Source organism: Geotrypetes seraphini, chromosome 10 (genome assembly GCF_902459505.1).
Source record: "Geotrypetes seraphini chromosome 10, aGeoSer1.1, whole genome shotgun sequence".
Classification (NCBI taxonomy): Eukaryota; Metazoa; Chordata; class Amphibia; order Gymnophiona; family Dermophiidae; genus Geotrypetes; species Geotrypetes seraphini.
The window spans coordinates 56,503,172-56,527,979 of record NC_047093.1 but is presented as its reverse complement, the minus strand read 5'-3'; the positions used below and the strand labels follow the sequence as shown (position 1 = coordinate 56,527,979).

The 24,808-nt window shown below is 43.1% G+C and overlaps 1 protein-coding gene across 2 annotated transcripts in view; it reads left to right on the top strand.

Moving 5' to 3' along the window:
- The window catches only part of CCDC180 (coiled-coil domain containing 180), a 161,483-nt gene that overhangs the window by 97,701 nt on the left and 38,974 nt on the right, over positions 1-24,808 (top strand). For both annotated transcript variants that reach the window (XM_033961663.1, XM_033961664.1), the window contains exons 19-27: positions 6,742-6,922; positions 8,408-8,554; positions 15,458-15,602; positions 16,033-16,149; positions 16,777-16,875; positions 18,053-18,139; positions 19,685-19,872; positions 19,957-20,018; positions 21,465-21,618. In XM_033961663.1, the coding sequence (XP_033817554.1) occupies positions 6,742-6,922; positions 8,408-8,554; positions 15,458-15,602; positions 16,033-16,149; positions 16,777-16,875; positions 18,053-18,139; positions 19,685-19,872; positions 19,957-20,018; positions 21,465-21,618 (1,180 nt within the window). The remainder of the gene's footprint in view (positions 1-6,741; positions 6,923-8,407; positions 8,555-15,457; positions 15,603-16,032; positions 16,150-16,776; positions 16,876-18,052; positions 18,140-19,684; positions 19,873-19,956; positions 20,019-21,464; positions 21,619-24,808) is intronic.

The following is a 24,808-nucleotide window of genomic DNA, read 5'->3' as shown; positions in this document are numbered from 1 at the left end:
CTTGAACAAACTAGGAGAATGGGCGACGAGATGGCAGATGAAGTTCAATGTTGAGAAATGTAAAGTATTACATGTGGGAAGCAGAAACCCGAGGTACAACTATACGATGGGAGGGATGTTAGTGAAAGAGAGTACCCAAGAAAGGGACTTGGGGGTAATGGTGGACATGACAATGAAGCCGACGGCACAGTGCACAGCGGCTGCTAAGAGAGCGAATAGATTGCTAGGTATAATCAAGAAGGGCATCACTACCAGAACGAAAGAAGTTATCCTGCCGTTGTATCGGGCGATGGTGCGCCCGCATCTTGAGTACTGCGTCCAATATTGGTCGCCATACCTTAAGAAAGACATGGCATTACTAGAGAGGGTTCAGAGGAGAGCGACACGTCTGATAAAAGGGATGGAAAACCTTTCATACGCTGAGAGATTGGAGAAACTGGGACTCTTTTCCCTGGAGAAGAGGAGACTTAGAGGGGATATGATAGAGACTTACAAGATCTTGAAGGGCATAGAGAGAGTAGAGAGGGACAGATTCTTCAAACTTTCAAAAAATAAAAGAACAAGAGGGCATTCGGAGAAGTTGAAAGGGGACAGATTCAAAACAAATGCTAGGAAGTTCTTCTTTACCCAACGTGTGGTAGACACCTGGAATGCGCTTCCAGTGGACGTAATAGGGCAGAGTACGGTACTGGGGTTCAAGAAAAGATTGGATAATTTCCTGCTGGAAAAGGGATAGAAGTGTATAGATAGAAGATTACTGATCAGGTCCTGGACCTGTTGGGCCACCACGTGAGCGGACTGTTGGGCGGATGGACCTCAGGTCTGACCCAGCGGAGGCAGTGCTTATGTTCTTATGTTCAAAATCTCATTCCTCTTCAGCTGCTAGAAAGAGGGGCAATTTCTTCCACTACTCTAGCTGAGGGAATTTATCCCCCTAAACAGGCAGTTCTGCCTCAGATGGTGCCAGTAGGTACTTCTCAACCCCCTAAGAGGACTCTTTTGGATTTCTTCTCACTACTGCAATATTTTATGAGACAGTTCTACTCTTCTTCAGCAAAGCATTCCTTTTCCTGCTCTTTCAGTGGCACTCCAACAATCTCCTCTTCAGATTGACCAGTGTGCTTCCTCAGAAGTTTTTTGTACAGACCTTCTGTCTGACCCATCAAATCTTCTCTGGTCCCCTCGAACATCGCTCTGCCCTTCTCCTCAACAACAGTCTTCTCCTACACATGATTAGGTTGATTCTCCTCATACTGCACCTATAGCTGCAGATCCTGACTCTCCAACTCACTCTACATTACAACCAGATCAGGCGGAGGGATATTCTTATCCAAAGTTTCTCCAAAAGATCTCCAACCTTCTACGCCTTTCTCAGGTGGTCACACCAGCTGATAAAAAGGATTTCCATGTGATCCTACAATCTTGCAAAACTCCTTCAAAAGACATTGCTGCACTTCCAGTGCATCAAATCCTTCAAGACCTACAATTGGCTAATTCGCAAAAACCCCATTCCGTCTCTACTTCCTCCAGACATCTTGATGCGAAATACTGGGTTGAAAAAGCAACTGGACACAACCTACAACAGCTACCGCATCACTCCCTTGGTCACAGAATTGGCCATTCATAAGTCCAAATCTTCAAAAGTCCAATTCAATTCACTCCAGGGAAGGATCACCATTTCCTAGATTCGATTGGATGTAAAGTTTACCAGGGGTCCATCAATTGCAGATTTTACATTTTCAACACTCCATTTTGCAGAAATTCAGAATCTACACCTGGCACTACAAGATTCTACTTATCTAATTAAAACAAATTATGATGCCTATGGCATGAGTTCCAGAACAGCAGCAGTGGCTTTAGCGGCTCACCGGTCAACCTGGCTTAAAGCTTCAGACCTTAGGCTGGATCTTCATGACAGATTAGCAGATGCTCCGTGTTTAGATAATAGTCTGTTTGGTGAGTAGGTTAAGGCTGTGGTCTCGCAGTTCAAAGAGATTTCTACAGCCATGCGAGAACTATCAGCACATGCTCAAGATCACCTTCAACCATATTGCAAGTCTTCCTCTTCTTTGGCATTCCGAAGATCATACCACCAACAATATTACCCTGGGAGGCGTTTTACTCCCTATTCTTGACCTCCTCCTTTGAGGTCTCAATATTTTTCAATCCCACAGAAACAGCGTTCATGGGACCATAAGCAACAACCAACCACCCAGCAACCTTCACTCAAAACTACTCCTAGTTTTTGACCTCTTACCAATAGGGGGGGCGACTAATCCATTTTGTTCTCAACATGGCAAGAAATCACTACAGACAATTGAGTCCTAACTAGACAAGCCTCAAATAGTTTTATACTAAACTTATTTTATTAAAGTATAACAAGAGACCAATATTCTGTACAATTGTCATTTTATAAATCAAAGTTCTGGCTGCTGAACTAGAGAAAGAGATGTTCAGCTTTGTTTATAAATGTTTATCAACACAACTAATATACTACTTTATCCTAAAGCAAAAAAAAGAAAATAAATAGAATTTTTTTTTCTATCTTTGTTATCTGGTTTCTGCTTTCCTCATCTTCTCCTCATTTAATTCTTTCCATCCACTGTCTGCCTTGTCTCTCTCCCTTCCATCTTTCCCTCCACCCCCACCCCCACATTGGTATGGCACTCATCTTCTTCCCTCTGCTTCCCCCATAGTCTGGCATCTCTCTCTTCCCCAGTTCCCTTCAGTGTCTTCTCCCCTCTCTCTCTTTCCCCAGTTCTTTGCGCAATCCAGCAGCTCCCTCCCACCAGCCGGGCATCTCCCTCCCTCCTTTCCCCTTACCTTCGTGGCGATTTCTACAAGGCCATTCTTTCTATTGCAGCCAGAGCCTTGAAGTCACGTTGCATGTGGCTGCCGGAAAGTTCTCCTCTGACACAACCGGAAACAGGAATTTGCATCAGAGGAGAACTTTCCAGCAGCCACACACAACAGGACTTCAAGGCTCCGGCTGCAATAGAAAGAATGGCCTTGTAGAAATCGCCACGAAGGTAAGGGGAAGGGAGGGAGGGAGATGCCCGGACAGCGGGAGGGAGGGAGCTGTTGGACCATGCGCTTGGTGACCGCTCGTGCCCTCTCCCTTAACTGCGGAGACAAGGCCATTCACCGCTCCACGGGGTGGTGAATGGCCTTATCCCCATACTCATGGTGACCTTTTTTTGTTTTTGTTACCGTTTCGGCTAGCCACGGGTTTCGACCACTGTGTCATTTTCTAGTCTTAACAATCATTTCTCAAAGCTATTCACGCAATTTCCTTTCTCGTCATCTCTACTCATCTTCCTCTACCGTTCAACATCCCGCATCATCACATTCCCCAACTTACAGAGGAAATCACTTCATTACCACAGAACAACGCAGTCGAAGTTCCCCAACAAGAACAGTTCCAAGGTTTCTATTCCAAGTTCTTTCTCATTCCCAAGAAAACGCAAGGTCTTCAACCTTTCCTTTTCCTTCATCCATTGAACAACCTTCTCACATCAGAAAAGTTTTGGATTGTTTCTCTTTCAGCAATCCTTCCACTTCTCAGCCAAAATGATTGGTTAGCCACCTTAGATCTCAAAGATGCACATATTCACATCCCAATTAATCCTGCCCACTGGAAATTCCTCATATTCTTGTGTCTCAACAAACATTACCAGTACAAAATCCTGCCTTTCGGCCTATCATCAGCTCCATGTGTGTTCACAAAGTGTTTGGCTGTGGTAGCAGCCGACCTCAGAAAAAGACATTGCATGGTATTTCCTTACCTGGACGACTGGTTCCTAATAGCTCCAAGGAGCAGCTGTTGCTTACCACCTACCTAAAGAAGGATATAACCCTGCTGGAGAGGGTGCAAAGACGAGCCATGAAGCTAGTTAAAGGTATCAAGAACTTGAGCTACAAAGAACGCCTCGGAAAACTGGGATTGTTCACCCTCGAGAAGAGAAGACTGCGAGGGGACATGATAGAGACTTTTAAAATACTAAAAGGATTCGACAAAATAGAACAAGAAACATCGTTATTCACATTGTCCAATGTGACTCGGACAAGAGGCCATGGATTGAAGCTGAGGGGCACCAGGCCCAGGACAAATATCAGGAAATTCTGCTTCGCACAACGAGTGGTGGATGCTTGGAACGCACTCCCAGAGGAGGTCGTGATGGAGACCACCATTCCGGGATTCAAGGGCAAGTTGGATGCACACTTTCTCGCAAATCACATACGAGTAAACAAGGTTTCTCATCAGGGAACACCTGGCTTGGCCTCCGCGGGTGCGTTTCGCCGGACTGGATGGACCTAGGGTCTGATCCGGCGAACCCATTTCTTATGTTCTTATGTTCTTATGTACCATTCAAGCCACAGTGCACTTCCTCCAAGCACTGGGCTTTCTAATCAATTTCGATAACCTGCAGCCTGTGGGTTGCCTCATGTATATAGGTGCACGGCTCGACACTATCACTGCAAGGGCTTATCTACCAGAAGAACGTCATCAGGCAATTATTACTCTGGCAAATTGGATGCAACATTCTTCCGCTCTCCCAGTACGCGAAGTGTTGCGCCTCCTAGGTCACATGGTTGCATCCCTTCCTCTAGTGCCACATGCCAGACTATACATGTGTCCTCTGCAATGGCATCTCAAGCTAAATTGGAATGAGCATTTTCAGTCTCTGGCCACCTTGATTTCTCTTTCAGACAAAGTCAAAGTTCCCCTGTCTTGGTGGATTCACTCTCTGGCCCTCAAACAAGAATGCCCATTCCAGCCTTCCACTACCTCTTCTCACCATTACCACAGATGCCTCCAACAAAGGCTAGGGTGCGTATCTCAATCACCTTCAGACTCAGGGTCTTTGGTCAGCAAGAGAACTCCATTTTCACATCAATCTGCTGGAACTTCATGTAATTTATTATGCGTTCAGAGCATTCAGTCAGTATGTGCGCAACATGCAGGTTCTGATTCAAACAGACAACCAAGTAGCGATGTTCTATATGAACAAACAAGGGGGTTCAGGGTCCTTACCCCTTTGCAGAGAGGCCCATCATCTATGGACTTTTGCTCTCTCTCTCTCTCCACGGATATGCAAGCAGTATATAATCTAGGGAAAATGAATGTCATTGCAGATTCCCTCAGCTGAAAGTGCGATCCTCACGAGTGGACCTTAAACACAGAAGTACTGCAATCCAGGTTTCACCAATGGGGCACTCCCGTGATGGATCTATTTGCTTCCGCAAACAATGCTCAGTGTGGCCATTATTGCTCCCTAAGACCTGCTCCTCATGTAGTGGCCAGGGATGCTTTCTCAATTCCATGGACCTCCAATCTGTTCTACACTTTTCCGCCGAACCCACTGATCTCCAAAGTTCTTCAAAAGACCATCAGAGACAGAGCTCAACTGATTCTCATAGCGCCTCATTGGCCCAGACAGATTTGGTATCCCATCCTTCTGGACCTTCTGGATGCTCATACAATCTCATTGGAGAATCATCCATCTCTTCTTTTCCAGCAGGATACTCACCTACTACGTTCACTAAGCATTATTATTTAGACAAGAGTTCAGGACATTCTGTTCTTTGCAATTTGTTTCCACTTTAAATTTAAAAAAAAAAAAATTATTTTGCCTCCTCCATTTTCTTATTCAAGCTAGGGACTCACCAGCAAGCGTGGTTGCATTTCCCCTGCTTGTCTCTGGAGAAAGCAAAGTTAAGAACATAAGAATTGCCGCTGCTGGGTCAGACCAGTGGTCCATCGTGCCCAGCAGTCCGCTCCCGCGGCGGCCCTTAGGTCAAAGACCAGGCCCTAACTGAGACTAGCCTTACTTGCGGATGTTCTGGTTCAGCAGGAACTTGTCTAACTTTGTCTTGAATCCCTGGAGGGTGTTTTCCCCTATAACAGCCTCCAGAAGAGCGTTCCAGTTTTCTACCACTCTCTGCCCAAGCCTGTTAAGTTGCTCACCTGTAACAGATGTTCTCCGTAGACAGCAGGTGAATGCCCGCTCTCCATCCCCTCTAACCAACTTACTTCCTAAGCTAGAGACATACTGATTAGCTAAGGGGTGGAGCTCCAGAGGCAATGTGGCCACACATGCCCAGTAGTAAAATGAATAAATAAATAATACTACTGTATCTAGGGGAGAGTTTCGCCTTGCAGGCTCAGTCCAGGGACTTACCAACAAGTTTGGCTGCATTCCCCTGCTGTTTACGGAGAATACTTTGCTTTCAACTTCACCTGCACCTGAGGTGCCTCATAAAGTTTTTGAAGCCAAGTAGAGAACCCTCCCTCCTTACTCACCCTCTGCAACACCTGCCAAAGATAGCTAGTCCCAGCGGACCCTATCAAACGTCTTCTCCGCATCTTTAGATAGCAGCAAAAATAAAATATGCACCCCACAATACTTGAAGCGTCCTGAAGTAAAACAGATTTTATACTGCTTATCCTAGGCATAAGCAGTGGATTTCCCCAATCCATCAATAATGGCTTATGGACTTTTGTTTAGGAAATTACATTACATTACATTAAAACCTGCTAAGCTAACTGCTTTCACCACATTCTCCAGCAATGAATTCCAGAGACTAATTACATGTTGAGTGAAGAAATATTTTCTCCAGTTTGTTTTAAATCTATTACTTAGTAACTTCATTGCATGCTCTAGTATTTTTGGAAAGTATAAACAAGTGATTCACATCTGCTTAAAGCTGAAACAGAACCCTCTTTTCTGCTTGTTTCAGCGGAGCTCCTCCTTCACCAGCAGCGGGTGGAATCTCATTCTGCAGGTGTAAAAGAATCTCTGAAAAGGATGAAAAGTGACTTTAACCTGGTGAAGAATAAAATAAAGAATGAGTCCAAGAACTTTGAGCAAACAATTTCTAACATGGAGCCCATCTTCATGAATGCCACTAGATCTGATAAGTAAGAAAGCCAAGCAATCTGACTATGAAATATACATAGTAACATAAGTGCACGCAGTACTCAAGGAGTGCTCTTTAGTATTTGAAAAATTAGTAAATGGTGCACAGATTTCAAACCTAAACATGTTGTACTATTCAAAAAAAAAGAAAATGATTCTATATATTTAAGAAATCAATAAAAAGTCATCAGGTTTTAAAAATCCCATGCTGTTACCATCTGTCCAGCTGATGTCCAGCTAATACCAGCTTCATTTTCTGACTTTCAGGCACTGAGTGGAAGATTCTTAAAACCCACAATGCCTTTAGCGATGGTTGCTAAAACGGTTTCAGCCAGTTTAGCGTGGAAGTAGGGCTCACTCTGGTCTTTTCTGAGCTTCCTGGCAAAATCCAACTCTGCCATGCAAATGTATTAACAATGAGGTCATTAATATTTAAATGAGCACTCTGGGCAATTCTCTATTATCACTGGGTGATTCCATAACCTCGCTATCCTACATTTGTGGGCAAAATTTTCCGGCAGTTCTGAGCTGTCATAGCCTTACTTTCTGATCAGTGCCTGAGCGCTGTGGCTCAAGCATTGACAGGAAAGTAAGGCTTGATAGCTCAGACCTGCCAAAAAATTTTGCCCCGTTCTTCCTGACAACTCCCCCCCCCCAGCAGGAGATATGTCAACTGGTGATTCCCACCCTTGACCTCCCCCCCCCCCCGGCAAGAGGGATGCCCACTCCCTACTGCCGCCAGTGATGTCCACCATCCCACACCCCATTGGCAGGAGGGATGCCCACTCCCTCCTGCCACTGGTGATGCCCCTACCAACACCTCTATACCTTTCAGTCCATGGCTGGCTAGAGGGATGCCTACTGCCTCCGGCCAGCAGACCCACCTCTTCAAAATGGCGGGCCTTCCCCTCCCCGGTTCATCCTGGGATGTGCCAGGAAGGGGCCTAAGGCTCTGTGCCAATCAGAGCCTTAGGCCCCTCCCCAGCACATCCCAGGATGCACCAGGTAGCGTAAGGCCCACCATTTTGAAGAGGTGGGCAAGCCAGAACGAGTAGGCATCCCTCTGGCCGGCCGTGGACTGAAAGATAGGGGGATGTTTTGGAGGGGTGTGGGCATCACTGGCGGCAGGGGGGATACTTGGCATCACCGGGGGTGGGAGGGAGTGGGCATCCTTCTTGCTGTCCTTTAATTTGGGGGTCTTTTTTTATAATGTGCAGGTGTTTTCTGCGCGTGAGCCGATCGCTATCACCAGCGAACCTTATTTGCATGTGTGGGTTTTTAAGAATGACTTGTCTTTTGGAAATCATTATATTTACAGCCATGACAGCAACCTGTTGGATTTTACAGCAAAGTTTTGAGAATCTTCCTTTAAGCTTGTAATCTCAAGATGTAAACTCAAGTTGCTGCCTTTCATTAATGGAGTCATAGCCCTGGCTGAACTAATTGGAGATTCTTTTGTGACTCTGTCCTCTTCCTTCCTTTATTAGACTGGTTTCCCTCTGCAGTTCTTTGTACCCTAGACTGGAAGGTCACATGGAAACGGTCCAAATTGCTATACGCAGTTACCGCCAGCACTTGGAGAACACTCTGGGATTAGTGCGAGATGCTAATGCAGACTGTATCAAATCTTTCAGGTAGTGTGTAAAGCATTATATTTTAATATTCACTTGATAGTTTCTCTTTGAGTCGCTCTCATACCCTTGCATGCTGATCTCTTTGTAAAATCCATTTCTGTTTATCTTACTTTAATACTCTTACAGTACATTTGATTTTTTTTAGAATAATGTTCATCAAATATGATCCAAATGTACTTTGTAAGCATAAGTTCTGAGAAATGTATCTGCAGCCAACTGGATGATTAAAGGCTATACTCCCTAGGTCACTTTCTAGCAGCTTTGATCTGCTCTAGTTCAGTGAGTCACAAATGTTTTACAATGGCAGAACCCATAAACTATTTTTTATTACAATGAGGGGGACCCCCCCAAATCCCATCCAGCTTTTGTTGCCTTTCCTTTCCCCTGCCCTTGATTCCCATCCGTCTTCTCGTCCTTCCCTGTAGTCCAGCATTTAGGGTCTCTCTCTCCTCCCTTCACTCTTGGGTCCAGTGTTTCTCCCTCCCACCACCTCACCCTTGATTTAGCATCTCCTCTTCTCTCTCAGACCGCCCCCATCATACTCTTGATCCAACATCTCCCCCCCTCCCCTGACTACCTTCTGATGCTTTGAAGAGACCAACCTTTGATTCAGTTTAGCTGAATAGGTTTGTGCCCATGCTGCCTGAGCAGTGAGAAAGTTGGCAGGGTGCTTTGGCAGTGGCACTCCTACACATGCTCAGTTCATATTGCTGAGTTGAGCACATGCAGAAGTACTAGTGTTGGCAGCTAAAGCACCCCCATCAACTTCCTCAGTTGTGGAACCCCCCCAATAGAGCTCGTGAAACCCTAGGGATCTGCAGAACCCAGTTTGTAGATCACTGCTCTAGTTAGTAGTTTGCTGCAGTCTTTGCATTTCTAACAGGGAAGGCAGAAGCAGTCCTGGAGTACAGTGGCCATTAGCTCTGTTCGGGGTGCTTCTGTGAATGTTGGTTTGCCACCCTAAATTATAGTGAATTGCCTTGAAGCCAATGATATGATATACGAGATATAGTTTCTTAGCATGAAAAATATGCAAGTGTGTGGGGGTTAATTTTACAACAGAGCATATATGTCAAAGTAGGAAAAGGGTGCCTGTTTTATAAAGGCTAATACAAAAAGTCTCTGATGGAACAGCAATCATAAATCTAAGATTTCTGCTTAATAAAGGCAGTTTAAGTAACTGTATGCTTTAAAAAGATAAACTTGGAGCCAGCCCCAGTAGCACACAGATCCTCACATATAAATGTGTACCTGTTCTAAAGAAGGCATAGATTTGTGCATATGCTTAGGCATACATTGTTTTCTAAAACATGTGCATACATCTCAACTCTACTCCAGGGAATGCCTATTCATGGTCAACATAGAAATAGGTGCTATATGTTGGCAATAAAGATGGTGATGTTTTATGGTTAGTAGTAGTCTATTTTATGATAGATAGGTAGGAGTGATATGGTGAAGTAGGTAGAAGTTTTATTATGGTATCTCCTGCATTTTTGTGTCATTTGTATGTTTTACATATGTTTATGACTGTATGCCACTTTGGTGGGATGTCAGGAAGCATAATTTAAAAAAAAACGAAACCATTTAGATCAGGGATCTCAAAGTCCCTCCTTGAGGGCTGCAATCCAGTTGGGTTTTCAGGATTTCCCCAATGAATATGCATTGAAAGCAGTGCATGCCCATAGATCTCATGCATATTCATTGGGGAAATCCTGAAAACCCGACTGGATTGCGGCCCTCAAGGAGGGACTTTGAGATCCCTGATTTAGATAATTTGTTATTCTACTCTCCATTGATTCTTGCTTTTTGGAAATCAATATGGGGTAAAATAAATTGTTTGTTGGAAAATCCGGTGGCATTATCGTATGACATGTCAATGAGGGCTAAGAGCCAAATATCATCTAATAATAACAGGCTTTTACTTATTATGACTGGGGTTGCCATGCAACAGATTACGAATAACTGGAAAAACTGGGAGAGACTGAATTACAGTTTCTGGTGGAACTCTTTATGTCACATTTATAAAATGGAAAGGACAATAGCCACACAGCAGGGAAATTTTAAAAAAATTCAGGAAATTTGGGAGCCATTAACAAAATATTGTAATGATTGAATATTATTTTTCCCCTTAAATATGTATGTCCAAGGGGAGGAGGGGGTAAGGGTATTTTGGTTTGATTATTAAAGTAAGGTATATAGAAATGGGGATTATTATATGTTTTCTTGAATTTAAAGATTGTTATTGATTAGGGGGTTAAATTCTGATATGAATTTTAACAGAATATTAAGTGTTGTGTCAGAGCCTAAAATGTTATATATGCTGTTACATTTATTGTAAGTTTTTAAAAATGAATAAAGAATTTTAAAAAAAAAACTAAACCAAATCCATATAAAACTGTTTGACATATTCATGTCATTTATAAAATTATCACATTAGTTTCAGAGTGTGTGGGAACTCTACTAGAACATGTTCATAAAACAAAATAGATTTGTAAACATTTGTGCTAAAAAATTTATTTTGTTTTATGGACAAACAATTTCTATTTTCCCAGACATTTCCAGACAAACTCAGATTAGACGTAAGGCTTTCCTCCAGCTAAAGCCTAAGGGGCTCATAATCGAAAGAGAAAAACGTCCAAAAACCGGCCTAAGTCAGCATTTGGATGATCATCAGTCAAAAACGTCCAAGTGCCGATAATAAAACCGGGTTTTGGACGTATTTAAAAATGACATAGGCCTTCACAGTGCCGCTGAGCAACCATAGCTAAATAGGGTGTTTCAGGAGAAGTGTTGAGGGCGAGATTTGGGCAGGATATGGGCAGGCTTAGACTTAGTCGTACTGCATGTATAACCGAAAGATGGAACTTGGACGTTGTGACTTAGACCTTTTAAAACATGGTCTAAGTCACAAAAACCCACCTAAAGTCACTAGATAAGCACTGCAGACACAAACTACAGACCCCCACACACTACCCCAGTGATCACCGATCCCCCCTAACCCCATAAAAATCGTAATTACACCTTTAAAATTCAGCCTCCAGACCATCATCACCTGGCAGCCTGGCATAGGAAAGCCTAGTTGACTTGCACAGAGGCGGCTTAAGTCATCTTGGGGGTGGGTTAGGGACCCATGGAGAGGAGGACCCATGCCCATAAGCCACTGTAATCACTGCATTGCTGGTTAAACATGTGCACTCCCCTAAAAATACCCAAAACCCTTTTGTACTACCCTATAAGTGGTTTCTGCAGCCATAAGGGCTATTGGGGTGGTAGATAGGTGGGTCTAGGAGATTCTGGAGGTGGTTTGGGGGGCTCACCATGACCTATAAGGGAGATGTAGTGAGATGAAGACATGGCAACCTTTTTGTGAAGTTCACAGCAGTGCCCTGTAAGGTATCCCACTGTTTAGGTGCCATGTCTGGTTGTCCAGTCCATCACTTTGTAGATCCCTCCCACGTCCAAAAGGTTTGTTTCTAGGCGTTTTTGCCTTGGACGAAAAGTTTGACGAAAATATGGTATAAAGATGGATGATTTAGCAGCTTGGACGATCAGATCGGCAGGACGTATAGTTAGACGATTTTTGAAACGGAAAATAATTTTGACGTATTTTTCGAAAATGTGTCCTAAGCTGTTTTTTTTACTTTGGACGACTTGCGACTTAGACGAAAACGGACTTAGACGTTCCTTTCGATTATGCCCCTCCACGGTAATAGATGGAGGAGGAACCTTTTTCTTAAAATTTCCCTGCAAATGTCTTGTAATATGGGAAACAAAATCATATGTGTTTTTGGAACCATTACATTTGGAAACTTTTCTTTCTGACAAAACTGCATTTCAAAGTTAAGTTAAGTTGATTGATTAAGATAATCTTCATTCTGTGAGTTAAAATGGGTTTTTGATTACCGTATTTTCACGCATATAACGCGTGCGTTATACACGATTTTTACAAACCGAGTATAACCATGCACGTTATATTCGTGAGCGCGTTATCCCCCTTTTTTTTTTTTACTTAGTTCCCCCCCCCCGACGTCCGATTCACCCCGCAGGACCGCTCGCACCCCCACCCCGAAGGACCGCTCGAACACGCACCCGCACCCCCACCCCGAAGGACCGCTCGCACCCCCACAGCCTCCCCCCCCATCATGTAGAAGCTGCCTACCGTCGTCCTGCTGCTTCCTCTGCCGGCGGTCCTGCCCCTTCTCTTAGCCCTGCGTCTACGCTGCTTCCTCTTCCGGCGGTCTCGCCCTTTCTCTGACGTCTATTTTGTCTCTCTTTAATATAACTTGCCTGCACAGCCACCAGCGTTAATGCAGTGATTCTCTGTGGCGGCCTCGGGGAGTTTGCTAGGCCAGGCCTGCATGCAACTTCCTCAGAGGTAAGCCCAGCCTAGCAAACACTCTGAGGCTGCCACAAGGAATCGCTGCACTAACGCTGACAACTATGCAGGCAAGTTATAATAAACAGAGATGCTGCTACTAGTCAGGTGGGTGGGGGGAAGGGAGAGGAGGTGCTGCTACTAGTTGGGTTACTGTTAAAGGCTGGTGTATACTTTGTGTTCAAGCATATTTTTGAAGTTGGTCGTAATGCCAGTAACCTGTATGGAACACCCCTGAAATTTATGTTCTCCTGCTATCTTTCTAAGCCTCTCTTCTCCATAAAGGAGAGCATTTCTCCATACAATAAAGCCTTTCCTGGCTATGTCCCGGTGCCAATGAGTGAATTAGGAAATTCAGAGTATAACTTTATGGGTAGATGGATTTAAACCACCATTGTTTTTGTACATGAAGGAGTAGAGACAAATAGGTGAGAAAGTATACAGGGGTCTTGATGCTGTTGCATATTTTTAAGGGGATATGAGATGATTTACGTTGTGCAGATGGGTAAGGATGCAGACGCACGTTTGCAGTCAAGAATCTGACGATGCAGGGGAAATGCAGAGGGGTTACCAGAGGTTGAGGATAGGATAGCGTATGTTGGTGAGAAAAATTAGTTTGTATATTCACAAAAGGTAAACAAATGAAATGAATGTTGACTGAATGATGGGACATGTCCAAGCATACTTGTTTATTGTATGTTGTGAGATAAACCTTTTATCTTTACAGGTCCAAGGGATTGCTATGGGTTTCCCTCATCGCTTTCCCATCCTTTTTTTTCCCGTTATTAATGCAGATTTGTTTTCTAGGGCTCTAGATTGCAGGCTTCTGCCCACAGTGGAATCTGCATTCTTTTTACGACTGTGTTTTGGATCCAGTGCACTTTAGGAAATCACTTATTAACCTTCATTTATGAGTACTCAAGAATAAAGAAACACGGAATGTTGCCCCCAATTTGAAATGTACATTTTATCACCTATCATAGTGCCGTTGCTTCTCAGTAATGTCCCTGCTTGAAATGTAGTACTGTTTTAGTTCCTGGAAACTCTATAACTTTGAGACAGTGCCTTAAACATTTCCCAGTTTAGATGTTAAAAGTAAGATTTATTCGGGTACTTAAGTGTAATAAATTAGCCCAAATGGAACGATTAGCAGCTAAACATTTAGGATTTTTTGAACAGCAAGAGCAAACTTCGCATAAAGTGTTCAGTGCCTTTGAGAGTTAGTGAGAACCTGGTGGGTCTTCTGTAGAGCCTAGGAAGGGGTTACTTTATGGGACAATTCTATGCGTAGGGTTGGGAGGGGGCGGGGAAGTTTTGATGTTTGAATAGTGAGATTTGAGAGGGGAGGTAGGGGTAGGGGGTGGAGTTTTCTATAATGGATTTATTTTGATTCTATGTTGAAATGTTTAGAGGGGCACATCAGGTTTTACTTTGTATGTTGTTCTTGAGTGCTCACACAGAGGTGGAGGTAGACAAAACTTGCTTTGGTGTTTTTCTTGAGATGTTTTACCAATGATTGTATTGTTGTTGTTTTCTTATATAAAAAATTTTTTATAATAAACATTTAAAAATATTTTTAAAAAGTAAGATTTATTCCTCTAACACAAGGATGTCAAAGTCCCTCCTCGAGGGCCGTAATCCAGTCGGGTTTTCAGGATTTCCCCAATGAATATGCATTGAAAGCAGTGCATGCACAAAGATCTCATGCATATTCATTGGGGAAATCCTGAAAACCCGACTGGATTCCGGCCCTCGAGGACCGACTTTGACACCTGTGCTCTAACAACTGGGAGGTTCCCTAGCTAATTTAAAGGTTAGTCCTTTATAGTATAAGTAAAAAGACACCAATATATTGAGTCAGAGAAGTCAGGAATGATTAGAAAGAGCAGTTATTACCTAAAATGCATTTGTGTGAGTTGATCCGTTAGCAAGAACATACACTGGAAGCAAAGAAGATAGTGTTTGCTTTGGAATCTGCACAGATAGGAATGTGTGACTTTAACCCTGTAAATACCACAAATCACGTTTTCTATTTTTGACTTGCCCTGGATCAGTTGCATGGATTATTGCTACTCCTTGGATTTTGGCAAGGAACTAATGACCTGGATTGGCCACCAAGTGAATGGGCTACTGGGCTTGGTCTGATCCAGTAAGGCTATCCTTATGTTCTTATGAATTGTTAATAAACTATCCATAATTGGCATTTCTGGAAAAATCAGATTCCTAACTGACCAATGCTACCATTGTGGGTGTCTCTTTGCTGTTCATTCCCTGCTTTTTGGAAGCTAAATTTGAAGAGAGTGATTGCTTAATGAGATACATTTGTATGGCAAGACAGGTGTGTAGTGCTCCATGTGAGCTACCATTAAGACATATTATTTGACCACTAACTCATGCTTTTTTAGCACAGGTCCCATTTTATTCAATAAGAACTAGTTACTATTTACTAATTAACAGTAAAATAACCCTTCTTAGCAGTAGCTTGCATTGATAAAGTTCCCTCCTAACTATTGCTTTTACATTTCTAGATTGTTCTCTGATGGCGGTAACTTTTCCCCAGAAGAGTTTGGTATCCTCCGGAGTAAGCTGCTGAAGGCAGCAAAAGATATTGATTCTGCTGAACGATCTGTTATGGCTGATCTGGAGAAAATGGAATCTAAGTGTTTAGAAAAGGTAAGGGAGAATATTCACATTCACTGGAGCTGGAAAAAAAAATACAGCCCCGTCTGAGCAATACTGACCAGAACAGGGCTAAGGAAAGCAGAACTAAGGGATGATGAAATGTTGGTAACACATTTTTGGCATTTGGGCTTAGAAAGATGAAGAAGGTGGAACAGAGTTCCAGAGAAAAGTGTGCATGTGAAATGTTTTGCACAAAAGTCCACACATAAAGGGCAAAACAAAGGATGAAACCATTGATAATAAGATTTTGGCAAAGTTTTTTAATTGTTCTTAATCTTTTTAGCATAGGTTCAATGCATAAATCCTATAGAGAGGAATAGTGTTTACTTTACTTGGAGAATAAATTTTGCTAAATATGCCCCTGCCTCAGCAACAACTGCACATTGACTGTTGGTTTTTCTCCCCAATTTTTGCTTCTGAGGGTACTGATGTCATCTATAAATTTGAAGAGAAATTTCAAATACTCAAAACAGATATGATCTTTATGGAGAATATCCAGAAACAGCTGACAAAGTTGCAAGTGAAAATCAAAGGAGAGGTGAGAGAGGGCCCAGAACTGGATTCTTGAAATATTAATGGGTGTATTAAAGAGAAGCCTATCTTTCAGCTGTCAGATTTCATGATAAGCTTTGAGCTTATCTGTAGGAAGTAGCTTTTCACAAATCTCTCATACTTTTTCTATCCCAAAGCTGCTATTTTATGGAATCTTTAAGCTACAGAAACAATTCAAAATATTCTTAAAGACTAGATTCAGAACAGAATGGAAAATGTTGAGATAAGACTGACTATGCAAGAATATCTAGACCAGGGTGACAGGGCTTCAGCATACCCATCATGAATATGCATGAGATAAGTTTGCACACACTACCTCTATTGTATGCAAATTCATTGTGAATATCCTGAAAACTTGATTGGCTATGGGTGTCCCAAGGACTGGGTTGAGAACCCCTGATCTAGACAGATTCTTTAAAGACTGGTAGATTTCCTAAATCTGTTTATTATCTTCCATAACAGTCTTCATGACTTGAAAATGCACTGCAGCTTTTAATTAGGTAGCGCATTTGGGTAGTACAGAAGGCAGTTCCCAGCAGTCCAGAGCATGGAACATATTGGATGTGAGTTTTAATATGATCCTGGAAATCTTAATTCCTGTTTCTTCTTATAGGTAGCAACCAGTAACCTACAGACACAGAAACTGCAAGACAGTCTGGAGCAATTCAGCAAGAAGATTGATGCTTGTGCCCGACCAAATATAGAGAAAGAGGTAAATTTGGTGGAGTGTATATGATTTAGCGGGAGAAGTGCATGCAGAGGGATTCTTGTACATATATAAGAAGGATTTCTCACATTAAGCTCAAGGAAGCAGCCATGTTCTTACTCCTATTTATCACTTCCTGTCTGTTTAGCCCAGTCCTTCTTTAAGGCTTGGACAACTATTAAAACAGCTCTATAAACTAACTGTTTGGCATTTTCTCTATGGTGTGATCATTAACAAAAAAACGATTTTGGTCCTGGAGATTAAGATCTACAAAGTCAGCAACTATGAGTCAAACTTGGTTGTTTTTGTTACATAGAACTTTATGGACCCCTACGCGTTTACAAAAAATAGATAGTACTAGATCTAATAGATGCTGGCATTGCATAGTAGAAGTCGGGACATTAGATTACTTAATTTTTTTTTGTCCCTGTATAAATGCATTTTGGAAACTAATTTGGCCCCAAATTAATGAATTACTAGAAAATCATGTAAGACTCTCATATGATACTATACTATTTGGTACAGCAATGAGAACTCAGAGTTCGATTTCAGCAAACAATAACAAACTATTATTAATATTGACAGGGGTCGCCATGCAACAAATAACTCAAAATTGGAAGGACTACACCAAATTAAATTTTACATTTTGGTGGAATTCAGTCTGTCATATATACAAAATGGAAAAAACAATAGCATTACAACAGGGAAATATTCATAATTTTAAGAAAATTTGGGAACCATTGACTCGATATTCCAATGATCAGGTTTCATAGCACATTAGTAATGGATATATTAGATTGGGGAAGGGTGGGAATGTATATTATATGTATTTAAGAAATGAAGAAAGGGGAGGGTTATATTTTATGTGATAAGATGAATTACTTGTAATCACAATTTTTCATGTATTAATTGAAGTTTATGTAAAATTAAATTATTGTAAGAATGAAAAAAATTATAAATAAAATATTTAAAAAAAAACCAAAAAAAACATGTGTATTCAGTTGTTATAAAATACAATTTCATTGAAGGCTTTCAGTTTACAGTATATTCATACATAAATATATAAAACAACTTCCTCTTAGTCCTCCATCCTGCCCCTCAGTTTGATTGTGAACGTGCCTGGTAGAAAATGAGGCATCATTTTGGCTTCTACAGTAACTGCCTGTCTCTTTGATTGTGGTAGGCCATAACAGCTGAAGAGCTGTACAACTTTGCTAAGTCCATGATGAAAGATATGAGGAAAAGGAGCAAATATCTGCACTGCCTGTTGGTAAGTAAGGGTATCTGAGCATCCCTGTCCATGCCTTTTCTTGTACAAATCATTTTTTTTGCCCAGACATAAGGTTTATAAGACATAAAATCAACTACAATTTCCATTTACCAGGATTTTTCATTAGGGGCCCAATGTTCAAAATGTTTTGAATCACCAGTCTGGGGCTAACTGGGCATTTTCAGTGGCACTTAACCAGAGAGTGCGGATGAAAATGCTTAGCGCCCAAGCTGAAATTGACTACTTTGGGGCAATTTTTTGGGCTGCCAGCACTTAACCAGTTAGCACAATGTTTGACACTTAACTGGTTAAAGTTAACTGCATAAATAGGACCGCATAACCTCCCACCCCCTTTTTTTTGTTTTTATAGTTATTGGAATTATTATTATTTTTTTTTTTACAGTTCTTTTCCAAAGCAGAAAATCCTTCAAGACAAAAATTTGCAGCAGACACTGTACTATTAAATAAAGGTTTATAAGTTTCTAGGTGTACTTCCATATCTTTTATGAAAGAAGAGATTATCAACATCTAGAAAAAAAAAAACAGACTCCATCTTTTAGCACAAGATCCTACACATCAGTTATCTAGAGGAGGAAAACATACAGTTCACCATCTCCTGCATGGAAAAACATCTAAAATTTTATGACTAAAGAGCAAGTCTTCCTCTTGAGGCCTGGTTCTAGCAGCATTATAAGGTGTTTCACTAAGCTGAGCAACAATCAACAGTGTAGGAATCAGATAGCAGCTGAATAAAAAGGCAGCTTGCTTGATCTTGAACAATATGGATGTTTGTATTATTCAAATATGTACTTTGACCAAAAGTTGTTCTTTCAACTGGACTTCTTTCTTCCCACAGATTGAGTCATTGGAGTCCTGATAATTTGTGACTGTATAAGCATATGCTCCCACCCCCTTTTTACTAAGCTGCGGTAGGAATTCTATGAGTGTCGGAGCAGCTTTTCAGCATTTGGTGCTCTGATCTGTGAAAGAAACCTCTACCAGGGCTTAGTAAAAGGTTGGGGGGGGGGGAGGAATGCAGTCCTATCTTTATGCCGTTCTTTATAGTCAATTAAGTGCCGCATATCACACTTAATCAGCTATATTATGCCTGGCTACATATACCTGGAAATTCAGTGCCGGAGTCCAGATATTGAATTTCCGGGTATAATGCCAGCGGCAGTCATCAAAATGCTGACCACCAGCAGCTGATTATCAGACTCTAGTTTTTAATTTTCTGTCCATCTGATAAGGAGACAGCCATTTGTTTGAGTAGTTGCTGGCATCGGTGTGTTTCCTACATCAGTATAAATATTGTGAAGCAGCAGTGTGTTATTTAATTATCATCCTTACATTACATTGTTTTCTTTAGAAAGTAAATTTGTTCTGTTGGTGTGACCCATTGAGCTTATGGTGATACAGGACAAAATATATGCTATGAGTGACGTCACTAATCCACAAATTGGATACTGTTTGGTAGCAAAGAACAAATGACAAAGTTTGGTATGCTTAGCATTTTAATCCCATTATTTCTTCCCTTCCATATAGGAGTCTTATGATGTTTCAACAGAGATTCTATTGCAAGGTCCTATTGCAGCAGCAGCAGCCCGATCTGAAACCTTTCGACAGGAGCATAAAGTGACATTTTTAAGCACTGCTAGTTTGCTGCAGCCATGTGAGACAGGAAAGTCAGTGCTTGAAGATGCAGCTGTGCGCATGATCAAGAATATCCTTGAGTAGGTGTTGTTAGAAGCTGAATGAGAATGAAGATTTATAGTTGGCCTCCCTACACCCTTTGTCCTCTTTCATTCACTTTTCAGGTCTCAGCATCCACAAGAAGAGGATAAGGAGCCTGCAGTGAGCCATGAGGTAGTTGAGCCAGGTAGGAAAACATGGCTGCTTGAGTCATTCTCTTCTCTCATTCATACTAGGAAGTATGGCTGAAAGCATGGTTTAGAGCACTGGTTCCCAACATGTGGTACACATACCTCAGGGGGTACATGAATCACTAAGGGATATGCGGCGCCAAGAAGCCCTCCTGACTACTGCATCTGAGCCAGCACCACCTGGCCAGCGATTTTTATAGGCAGACTTGTAACCTTAGGCTAGGCCACACCCTGCCTCCAAGAAAATCGGAAGTTTCATCTAGGAGGCGGGGCGGGGCCTAGACTAAGGTCACAAGTCTGCCTGTAGGAATTGCTGAGCTGTTACTACCAGCAGTGATCCAGGATGGATGAATAGGAGAGGTGTGCTGGCTCGGGGGCAGAAGTCAGGAGGGCTGCTCATCAGCAATCAGTTGGGGGAAAGAAAGGGATGCTGCTGGACCAGAGAGGATGGTTACTAAATTCGGGATGAGATGAGAGAGAAAGGTGCTGCTAGATTGGGAGGGGGAGATGGGGATGGTGCTGCGCTACTGTCCCTGGGGACAGTAGAGAGAGGGGTGTTGCTGATCCTGGAGGCAGAATGAGAGAGAAAGGTGTTGGTGTGGAGAGGTGCTTTTGGAATTGGAGAAGAGAGGGAGAAGTGCTGCTGGAATGGGTTGGGGAGGTGAGAGGGAAATATGCCATTGGCTCTGGGGACAGGAGAAGGAATGGTGCTTCTGGTCCTGAGGGGAGGTGTGAGGGAGGGGGTGCTGCTACAACTGGAGAAGAGAGAGAGAAGTGCTTCCGGGCTTGGGAGGGGAGGGGATTAGAAGGGGTGTTTCTGGATCTGGGAGGAGTGAGAAGGGGGAATGCTGCTGGACCTGGGGAGGAGAATGAGAGGTGCTGATGGACCTAGGTGGGGGGAGCTGAGAGGGAGAAGTGTTGCTGGACTTGAAGTAGGAGAGATTATGCTGCGTTGAGGGAGGTAGAGGTTGTGCTGCTGGTCCGGAGGTGCTACTGGACTTGGGGGATGGAGAAGGAAAGGTGCTGCTGAACTTGATAGGGGGGCTAGAGAGACTGGATCAAGAGGCAGTGGAGAAGGATAGAGAGACTGGATCAGGGGAAGAGAGGGGAAGGGACAAAGGATTGCAGGGGAGAGAAAAGAATAGAGAGGGAAAGATATTAGCCCTAGGGTGCATATTCATTGGGGAAATCCTGAAAACTCGACTGGATTCAGCCCTCAAGGAGGGACTTTGGGGACCCCTGGTTTAGAGCCTGTGTTTGGCCTCAGGCCTACAAAGGTGACCCAGAAAATACCCCTACAGTATCTTCTTTTATCCCTTTTTAATCTTCTTCCATTATCCTTCTCATTTCCTTCCTATGTGTATACTGTCTTCTGTATCTCCTCCAAATTGTAGTAAAAGAGCCTCTTTCTTTTCTTTTATGTTTCTTTTCATTTTATAAAGACCTTCAACAGCTTTTTCCAGGTCTGCCACCTCGCCCTCCAGGCCAGCCTACTGATGGTATCCGCAGCTCTGCTGCCACAGGAACAAAGAAATCGACTCCTCCTCTCCAGAGTCACAAATCTGAGGTCATACTCCCAAAATTGCCATCAATCAGGTAGAGTTACTGAGAAGCAAAGAAATTCTATAGCTATGTATTAGAGAATGACACGGTGGCGGTTTACCCGCGGCCACCGCATTTAGCCGCGGGTAACCCGCCAAAACGGGGAACGAAAACTAGCAGTCGCTGCGGGGACGGGGACAAGGCCATTCACCGTCTAGTGGAGCGGTGAATGGTCTTGTCCCCGCAGTGAGGCATGAAGGATCGCGCGGTCCCCGCAGCCCACACCCGCCTGCCCAATCGATCCTAGTGATTAGCCAGCTCTCTCCCTTCTCCTCACCTTAGTTTGTAGGTTTTCTTTTTCGGCGACCCGCACGCTATCAAAGAGCCGCGCACCCGCTGCTGCTCAGTTTCGATCTTCTGCTCTGACGCAACCGGAAACAGGAAGTTGCAGCAGAGCAGAAGATTGAACACTGAGCAGCTGCGCGTGCACGGCTCTTTGGGAAAGCGTGCAGGTCGCTGAAAAAGAAAGCCTGCAAACTAAGGTGAGGAAAAGGGAGAGAGCTGGCTAATCACTACGATCGATTGGGCAGGCGGGTGGAGGCTGCGAGGACCGTGCGATCGCCCGTGTTCCCGGCTCAAACTGGAAGGAGGTAGTGAAAGGGAAAAGGATTCTGGGCCAAGGGGATGAAAACGGAAAGAAAAACCCACAGCAGGAAAGAAAGTGAAGGACAGGCAGGTGAGCCAGATGCTAAAAGCAGGGGGGGGGGAAAGAAAGAGGGAAAAAAGCTAGATGGGGTTGAAAAGAAGAGACACACTGGTATGGAAGAGGAAGATAGGGGAAATCTGGACACAGGAAGGTAACAGAAAGAGGGGAAATTATGTGCATGGGGCATAGGGACAGAGACATAAAGGGGACATGCCATGGAGATGGTATATGGACACAGGGGGGGGGGGGCAATGGCAGATACATAGGGGAGATATTAGAAATGGGGAAAATAGGAGCACAGAAGCGAGATGATTTGTGGGGATGGGACAGGGACCGAGCTTGCAGGCTCCAGTGGCTTGCACAAATTACATTGTAACGTGCCATGAAAATAAGAGGGAGGAAGGTAGATAGGAGCTGAAGGGTGGTAGAAAGGAACAGATGGTAAAGGAGGGAGGGAAGGGTGGTGGTGGAAAGGAATAGGACAGACATTGAAGGAGGGTGGAGAGGAACAGACCCTGAAGGGAAATGTGGAAGACAGAATGGGAAGAAGACAGATGCCAGACTATGGGGGAGCGGAGGGAAGAAGATGGGTGCTAGACCAATTGGGGGGGGGGGGGTGAAGGGAGAGGCACAGTAACAGCAAATGGAAGACGCAGAGAGAAGACACACAGTGGATGGAAGGAATTGAATGAGAAGATGTGGAAAGCAGAAACCAGACAACAAAGATAGAAAAAAAATTATATTTATTTATTTTTTGCTTTAGGATAAAGTAGTATATTAGTTGTGTTGATAAAAATTTATAAACAAAGCCCTGCCAGCTGAACATCTCTTTCTCTAGTTCAGCAGCAGGAACTTTGATTTATAAGAAAGGAATAAGCTAAATATTACAGTACTAAGGCTTATATGGATGCAGCGGGGACGGTGACAGGGCGGTGAATGGGATGGCAGTGTCGGTGACGGGGCGGTGAAAGGGATGGCGGTGACGGTGATGGGACGGTGAAGGGAATGGCGGTGACGGGGCGGTGCAGAGGATGGTGAGCTGGGGATGGGGCGGTGGCGGGGACAGATTTTTTCCCCGTGTCATTCCCTACTATGTATAACGTGACCATTTATTTTTTTTCATCAAAATGGGACAGCTACTGATTTTCAGTCCCACCCCCAATCCCGCCCTAGCCCCGCCCCCAATTTGTTCCATTCATTTTTCATGTACACACAATATCTTATTAATTCATAATGGTAACCATAAAATAAAAAAAAAACACAAAGCACACTGTATGCAGAGAAAATGTTAATTATCATTTATATGCAGGGGGGTTTCAAAGAGGTCAAGACAGATGACTTTAAAATATGCAATGTCACCTTAGTAACAACTATAGAAAAATAGACAAAAATAGTACAAAATATAGACAGCAGATATAAATTCTCAAAACTGACACTACTTGCCTTCAAAACAAAACATTCCCACCAACCAGCTTTCATTGATAAACTTCTAATTCTGTATGCATCTTGTAGGACTCTTCGATCTAGTAATCAAAATCTATTCACCATCCCTTCAGTAAGAGAACTCTTCTACAACACTACTCGCAAATCCATCTTCTCTGTTACAGCTCCCACCCTGTGGAATGGCTTTCCTGCCGACCTTCGTTTAGAAAACTTTTTAGATAAATTTCAAATCAAACTCAAAACTTTCCTTTTTAAAGACGCCTGTACCTTGTAAACCCTGATTTCCACAGCTATTGTTCCTCTTTTGTAGAACTTCTTTGACAATCAAAATGCTTCTTTTAAGCGACCCCCCCCTACCCAAATGTACTTCCCTTTCCATTTTCCTCCCTTTATTTTTATTTTCCATTTCGATGTATTTAATAATTTTCCTCTCCCCATTGTTTCCTTTTCGTATCATGTATGTCAGTGCATAAGTGCTTCCCTCCTTTTAGCTTGGCCATGTTTTTATTTTATTTTTATATTTTATTTTTTTGTTAACCGTTTAGATACCTGTATGATAAATGGTATATCAAAAATAAAGAAACTTGAACTTGAAACTTGAAAATAAAATAAAATAAAATAATTTTTCCTACCTTTGTTGTCTGGTGAGTTTCTGGTTGCACTTCCTTATAACTGTGCATCCTTTCTTTCTTTCATTTCTTTCTTTCTGTCTCTTTCTCTCTCCCTGCCCCCCTTCTTTCTTTCTCCCTGCCCCCCTTCTTTCTTTCTGTCTTTCTCTCTCCCTGCCCCCCAAGCCACCGCCGCCACACTCCCCTAACTTTTTCTTTCTTTCTCCCTGCCTTCCCCCATGCCACCGCCGATGGCAACAAGTTCTCCATGCTTCCCCACTGACGCAGCAACAGGGCCAGATGAGGCGAGTGCAGCGACTGCACAACGGCTGCCCCAGAAGCCTTCCCCTGACGTCAATTCTAACGTCGGAGAGGAAGTTCCAGGTCAGCCAATCGCTGCCTGGTTGGCCCGGAGCTTCCTCTCCAATGTCAGAATTGATATCGGGGAGAAGGCTTCTGGGCCGGCCGTTGTGCAGTTGCTGCACTC